The sequence below is a fragment of the Macaca mulatta genome, chromosome 9, assembly GCF_049350105.2.
Source record: "Macaca mulatta isolate MMU2019108-1 chromosome 9, T2T-MMU8v2.0, whole genome shotgun sequence".
NCBI lineage: Eukaryota > Metazoa > Chordata > Mammalia > Primates > Cercopithecidae > Macaca > Macaca mulatta.
The window spans coordinates 145,518,459-145,525,765 of NC_133414.1; the positions used below are offsets into that span (position 1 = coordinate 145,518,459).

The window sequence follows — 7,307 nt, forward strand, 5'->3', positions numbered from 1 at the left end:
GCTTGGTTGGGGGCTTTCGGTCCAGTGTCCTGCAGTCCCACAGCAAGTAAGAGGCTGGCTGCCGGCAGAGAGGTTTATTTCACACTCACAGGCGCACGCAGACACAACAAGACTCCCAGCAGCAGAGCCCAAGCACTGGCTTCACCCCTCCGTGCCCTGGGGCATGTTCCAGGGCAGAGTTGAGGGGGGCGCCCTGCACATGGCTGCGCTGTGCACAGACGGGAAGGCCGCCCGTTACAGGCAGTGGAGACCCCCTGGCCGCTGAGCACCTTCTAGCTCACGGGTAGTGGGTTTCTGTATTAGTGGGGCTGAGAGGTGTGGGGGCCCCTCCAGCCCCATTATCAGTGCACCTGAAGGTCCACAGCCTGTGTCCTAGAAGAGGGAAGAGGAAGGAAGGTGAGTGGGGCTGGGGATATGGACTGAAGTGCTGCGGGGCCTGTGGCCGGGGACATCCTGTGCAGAAGCTCCGGCCGATTTCCGGTCGTGGCCTGGCCTTCCCACAGCAGCCTCCACCACGGCCCTGGTGCTCAGCGGCCCCTCCTTGCTGGCTGGCTGCCTCTGCTGCCCCGTACCCCACACACTCAGCCTGAAGTTAGCCCCCGCGTGCCACCTGCATCCTGCCATAACCCTGCCCGCCTGGGCCGGAAGTGTTCAGATTGGCTGTGTCAGAGGCTAATGTACTGAATATGCAGATCACAATGTGTCCATCACATCTGGAACACTCCATCAGCTTGCAGTGCTGTGGTGTGTGAGGGTCTGGTGCAGCTCAGCCCATCTTCTAGGTGGGCATCTGCGAAGTCGAGGGGGCTCCGCTGGGTCTCCCTGCTTTGAGGAGACTCAGACCACTCCCTGCCTCCTGGGGAAATGGCAGATCTGGGGCAGGGCCTGGCCTTGGCCTGCTGGTCTTGGTGGCACTGAGCTTGGTCTGGAAGGGGTGGGGGAGCGTCTGGACTCACTGGGCCGGGGCATTGCTGGCAGTGTGGATGGGAGGCTGCAGGGTGCTGCCTCCTGTGGCTTAGTGCCCCGGAGCTAGAGAGCAGTGCTTGGTTGAGTCCTGCCAACAGCTTCCAGATCCTCACCCTGGCCAGCACCCAGGCCAGCTGGGGAAGGCAGAGGCTGGCAGGGCCCATGGGGGGTGCTGGTCTCAACTTTGGTGTCCACTGAGTCCAGAGGCTCCGGCCCGGGAGGGATGCAGCCTGGCAGCGGCGAGGCTCTCACCAGGGCCTGGAGAGGGTGAGATCCTAAGGCCACGGGGGGCCAGGGAGAACCCATCCTACCTCGGATGAGTCGGGTGACCGGAGAGCTAGAGAACGTGGTAGACCCAAGACCCCTCAGTGCTGAGCCCATGGAGGATGCCCCAGGCTGGCAGGGCTGGGGAGCAGAGGGCCGGTCTTAAGACAGGTGTGTCCAGTGCTGGTGGCAAGTCCTTGTGGCTGCCCGGTGCCACTCCGTGTGTCTCCTGTCCTTGGGTGGTCAGAGCTCTTGGAGATGTTGGGGGCTCAACCTCTTGCATGGGTGTCCTGCTGGGCGCCGGGGCCCGCCACTGGCCCCTGCTTGCTCCGTGGTCTGAGTTAGCTCCTGATCCACTGAGCAGGCTGTCAGCTGCCGATCTACCATGCCTCGATACCCAGGCCCTGTTCCGAGGCCTGGAACAGCTGCTTCCGAGGAAGGGGCTGCCTGCAGGGAAATCCGCGTGCTGTGCAGCCTGAGCTGTGCCCAGGGAGGGCTCTTCAGTGGGATTGGCAGTTGCTGTGCCCTGAGTACAGGCAGAACTGTGTGATGCCTGAATGTGAACCTAAAGTTCAGAAGATTTGGAAAGCTCTGGAATGTGTTGGGTTTTTTCCCCCAAAATGGGTCCTAAGGAGGGTAAAGTGACATGTTTCAAGTTGTTGGAGCAAAGTGGGTCTCTGACGGATCTCGGCCTGAGGGTGTGGGGCACAAGGCCTGGCAGCCCTTCCAGGGCAGGGTGTGTTTTCCCACCAGCTGCAGAGCCAGGATGGACGTTCCTCGGAGGGACAGTCCTGCTTGGGAATGTTCCTGGGCTGTGAGATCCACTCGTCTCTTCTGGGCAGGTGGTTAGCACCTATCGTTTTCCCCTCACTTCCCCCCAAATCCGTAAGTCCTTTGGTCCATTTCATTGCTGCTTTTGGGAAGGGCCAGATTCCTCAGGGCCTCAGTGGCAGAACCAGCCTGAGGTCGCCTCCCTGCCCATGCGCCACCACAGCCCCAGGGCAGGTGAGGGGAGCCGGGGTGGCTTGGGTTCCTGGCCTTGGCACCTCCCTTTGGGCGGCTCTGGAGCGTGGCTGGGCGGTTGGTACAGGAGCCACAGGCCACTGCTTTTCTGATTGGGGGGACCCTAACATCCTGGAGCGGGTTGGGGCAGGATCCATGGTCCCCTCGAGGTGGGAGGTGGGAGGCTGAGGCGGCGTGGGCAGGACACTGGATGGCGGGTTCACAGGGACAGCCTGCAGCTCCTGCCCCAGCTGGGGCCCAAGACCGTGGGCAAGGGAGGAAGGGGGAGCCCAGGCCGGGGGATCCTGGGGACGGCACGGGCCGGGGGCCAGATGTAGTCCCCGAGCCCAGCCAGGCCTAGGGCCACAGCAACCCCAGGGCGCCAAGGGCGCCGCCCAGCACGAGACAGAGACTAGGGCTGCGCGTGGGTCCAGCGCCTGAAGTCCACGCCCGGTAGCTGTAGATGCCGGGGCCGGTCCCGTTGCCTCCGGGCACCCCGTCCTCGTTGTCCTCCAGGCCGCGCTCCCCGGGTCCCGCGGCCCTTCTCCAGCCCGAGCCCGCCGCCAGGCCCGCGGCTGCTCCCGCCGCCGCCCCAGCCGCCGCCCCTGCCGCAGCCACGCGCAAGGAGGAGCCAGGGGCACCGTAGCGCGGCGCCGGCCTCACGCGCACCCTCGAGGTCCCGCGCGCGCCCCCGCGAACCCCTCCCCGGGCACTGCCCCGCGCCCCTCCGCGGCCACCCTTGGCTGCGCCGCTGTCGCAGAGGAAGGCGGCCGCCAGTAGCAGAGCCCAGCACGTTGCGGGTGCCCAGTTCATCTTGGTGGAGCCAAACCTGCGGGAAGAGCGGGAAAGGGCCCTCAGTTTCCATGGAGATCGGGCCCCCAGGGGCGGAGGGCTCAGGGCTGGAGAGCAGAGGGACCCTCGGCTTTTGTGGGATCAGGGTGCCCTCAGCATCTTGGAGGCCCACGCAGGCCTAGGGGGGTGCGGTTTAACCTCTAGCATCAGGGACTTAGGCCTGGGGGAGGCGCTGGGAAGTGGCGGGTGGGGCAGGAGGGTTCTGCAGCTGAAGGTTGTGTACCTGGATTGGGGGCGTTGAAGCGGGGCAGGAGCGCCGCGGTGAGCGTCCAGGCCTCGGGGGGCGTCCAGGTCCGGGGGGTATGGGGCAGGCCTGGGGGAGGACCGCCATGCTCCTGGGCTCTGCACGCGTTGCTGGGATGCGAGGTGGGGGGAAGCATGGGGGCAGGGGTGTTGTGTTTGGGGGATGCGGTAGCGGGGACCAAGTGCTGGCTCAGATAAGGTCTGGAGCGGGGACGGGCCGTGCCTGGGCCTGGCGCCCACCTTTGGGGCCAGAGCCTGGGTGCGGGCCTTGCAGGTGCTGCGGCTGTCAAGCGGCTGCTGACACCGTGCGGACCCCGCCCCAGCAGGCCCGTACCCCAGGGACGGTCCCTCCCGCGCACTCCCAGCGCTCCATGCCGTCCCCGGTTGCCTAATTCAGCACCTGGCGGGGGACAGGATGGGGTCGAGTAGCGGGGTCGCCTTCGGACGCGGCTATCCGGGCGACAGCTGCATCCCCTGCCTGCGCCGCCCCTCGCTCCCCGGCTCTGTACCCGCCCCAGCCTCCCGGCCTTACCCGCCACGGACCTCGGTTGGAACCGCGCGCCGGAGTATCCGCCCAGGGGCCGCAGCCAAGCGGGAAGGAGCGGGCGGGCGGCGGCGCAGACCCTCAGCCTGAGCGCGGAGCCGAGGCGCCTGGGTTTTGCGCGAGGCCTCCGCCCTGGGATTGGGGCGGGCAGTCGCGGAGGCGCATCCCCGGTGAGCCGGTGGGAGGGGAAAAGGACGTCCCCATTCCCCATCCTCGCGGCCTCCCGTCCTCCGTCACCAGCCCCCTCCGTCTCCTGCATCACAAGGTCCCTTCCCCGCGATCCCCCGCGACCCCCGCACCCGGCCCGGTTCCACCCGCCCCGCTTCCTTCCCCTTCACACCCTGGTCCCCACCTGGGCCCATCCGCCTGTGAGTCCCGGTGCCCGGGGATGAGGGCCGAGGTCCTGAGAGGAGAGGGTCCCTGTGCCGGCCCCACGGAGGCCCGAGCCCACCCCGCGGTCCCTACCCCGGCAGGTGCGGCTTCTCCCCTTGTTGTCAGCTGCGGGACTGGGCAGGGACCGTCTCAATCTTCGACCTTGTTTCAGGGAGGATGGGGTCGACTCTCACGATCCCCAAAGGCCTGCCCCGGCCCCTCCTGGGCCAGCTGCCTCCCTCCTGTGGGTTCTGATGCCACCTGGGCCCACGGCGTCTTCCCAGCCCAGGGCGGCCGCGCCTCCGGTGAGTTTCAACTGAGCCTGGCTCCGGGTGCAGCGCCCGCGTGGGACCTCTGCTGTCCCGTGTAGGGTTGCCCTGCAAATATGTGATGAATAAGTAAATAAATACTTTCTGTCTTCTAACTTGCCGGATATTAGAAGGAAACCAAGCTGTGCTTCTCATTTATAGCTACCGTTAAGGACTGAACAGAAGCTTAGCTTTCTGGGTGAGAGGGACAACAGTGTTTTTAGAACCTCTGGAAAGAACATGTATTTGAAAGTGACTAACAGGTCTTCTGGCCCTAGGGGGCCGCCTGAGCAGGTCCACCCAACTTCCCTCCAAGACAGAAAATAAATTAACAAGGAGAACAGGAAGGGCCCCGGGAGACTCCAGACCGGACCGGGGGTGCTGCCCATCAGGCAGGACGAGCTTGGAAGGGAGGGGCCGCGGCCATGGGATGTGGAGGTGGAAGTGGGGGTCATCATAGATCTGTACACTCTGGTCAAGTCCCCCTTTCCGGTCACACAAAGAATAGCCAGCAGTGAGCTGCTTACTCTAAGGAGTCAAGGGGGTTCTTGGGCAACCCCTGGTGCTGGAGCCGGCAGTGGACAGCGCCACAGCCAGACCTCGCTTATTTTTGGCTCATGGGGAAAGTCTGTGACTGTTCCCTCCCCTGGCCCTGGGAGCGGATGTGTGACCACTCAAGACAGTGATGCGGCTCCTCTGGCTGTGGGCGGGAGGGGATGTTTCCCAGCACAGGCCCAGGCTGCCAGCTGAGAGGCTGGGAGGGGCGCCTCACCCCTAGGCTCTGTGTGAGAGGCCAAGTGTGGAGTCTCATGGGGAATCTGCCATGGGAGCCAGCGAGGTGGGGGCAGGACCCAGAGGGGAGAAGGGGTCCTGGGGATGCTGCGGGTCTGGATCCAGGGGCAGGAGCTGAGGTTCTGGAGCGAAACACTGCCTTTCATGGAAGCACGTCTTCCTGTCACCCATTGGCTTCATTGAAGGATGAAAAGTATCAGACATTCAAGGAGAGCTGCATCACATAAAAGAAAGACCAGGCAAAGAAACAGAAAATAAATGGATTGAGAAATTTGAATGACTCAGAGGAAAATTAAAAAAAAAAACATACTCCAATCCATAGACTCAGACTGGGGACATATATTTATATAATAAGAACAGGAAACTGTGAAGATGGAATAAGACAAAAAAGGCACTTTTAAAATTAAAAAAATTATTGCCAAAAAAAAAAAAAACCCAGAAGGATGGAATTGTACATTTAAGGAAATCTTTCTGGCAAAAAGGCAGCAAATATGAAAGAAAAGGAGATAGACCCAGGGGATCTGTTTTGGGCTCTAACATCTGACAGTTGTTCCAAGGCTGAGAGCACAGAATGGGAAAGGAACGGGGAGGCGGTGCTCCAGCTGATTTATGATTCCGGAAGCCTTCTATCTTAAGATGTATAGGATGTATCTTAGGGTGTATAAGAGAAGCACAAGAGAAACATTTAGGCTGTGTTATGTTTGAGTAGAGACATGAAAGTTTTAAATAAATCAGTAGCAAAATGCATCGAGCGGCGCATCAGAACAAATCACCATGATCAATCAGGTTCAGGGTGGTTTTACATCGTAAGATATGTCAATGTGCTTTACCTATTAGTGGACCAAAGGTGAAAAATATGGTTTTCTACAGAGGAAGACAAAGCATTTGATTTCAATTAACATTCGTTTGTGGTGAAACATGTTGAGAAAACTCGTCATAGAAGTGAAATTTTTTCCTTGACAAAGGCTAATCTCAGAAGACATATGTAGTGGAGAGCTTTTAAATGTATTTTAAAAAATACGAACCAATGAAAAGATTGCCTACTTTCACCACTTCTGTTTAACACAGCATTGGCAGAGCTGCCACCAGGAAGAACACAGCACGTTGAAGGCACGGTGGCTCCTGCAGCTGCAGCCCTGAGGCCTGATTCTACCATAGAAGGCACAGTGGCTCCTGCAGCTGCAGCCCTGAGGCCTGATTCTACCATAGAAGGCACGGTGGCTCCTGCAGCTGCAGCCCTGAGGCCTGATTCTATCACAAGTGCTGCAGCTGGCAGAGGCCACAGGACATAGGCATAGCTGGTGAAACTTGCAACTGAGGGTGCCGGGGGCTCCTGGGAGAGCATTTGTCCCCCCTAAGGCGAGGGGCTGTTCAGAACCTGTGTGCTCTTGTCCTTTCCCCCTTTTTCCTGCTGGGAGTGGGACTGGACTGAGGGTGGCTCCTGCCATTGGAAGCCCCCAGGATGCTGGGTCAGCAGCCAGGCGGGTGGAGGGCAGGGTCGTCCCCGGCACACAGGGTGCTGCTCTGCACTGCTGGGTGTCTCACCTCTCGCCCCTGTTTTAAGTAGGTACTCCCTAGACTTGCAGCCAGATGTGTAACTTAGACTTAAAATGGTAGAATTTCTCTACCGGAACAAAAAATAGCTTTAGAAAATATAAGATAAAAAGCCACTGATAGCCTGGCATGATGGCTCATGCCTGTAATCCTAGCACTTTGGGAGGCCAAGTCAGGCAGATCACCTGAGGCCAGGAGTTTGAGACCAGACAGGCCAACATGGTGAAACCTCATCTCTACTAAAAATACAAAAATTAGCCAGTCGTGGTAGCATGTGCCTGTAGTCCCAGCTACATGGGAGGCTAAGGCACGAGAATCACTTGAACCCTGGAGGTGGAGGTTCAGTGAGCTGAGATTGTGCCACTGCTCTCCAGCCTAGGCAGCAGAGAAAGACGACTCCTCTGGAAGAG

General features: G+C 60.3%; 1 protein-coding gene across 2 annotated transcripts; it reads right to left on the bottom strand.

Moving 5' to 3' along the window:
- Positions 1-59: 59 nt before the first annotated feature.
- Positions 60-4,011, bottom strand: SPRN (shadow of prion protein). Of its 2 annotated transcripts, XM_015148498.3 has the most exons (2): positions 3,871-4,011; positions 60-3,061 (listed from the first exon to the last, which is right to left on the bottom strand). In XM_015148498.3, exon 2 carries the CDS (start codon positions 3,043-3,045, stop codon positions 2,590-2,592), a length of 456 nt encoding a protein of 151 aa, XP_015003984.3. In that variant the 5' UTR covers positions 3,046-3,061; positions 3,871-4,011; the 3' UTR covers positions 60-2,589.
- Between the last annotated feature and the right edge of the window lie 3,296 nt (positions 4,012-7,307).

Excerpts from the sequence above, each read along its gene's own strand:
- SPRN (XM_015148498.3), bottom strand. The coding sequence starts at position 3,045 with ATGAACTGGGCACCCGCAACGTGCTGGGCTCTGCTACTGGCGGCCGCC.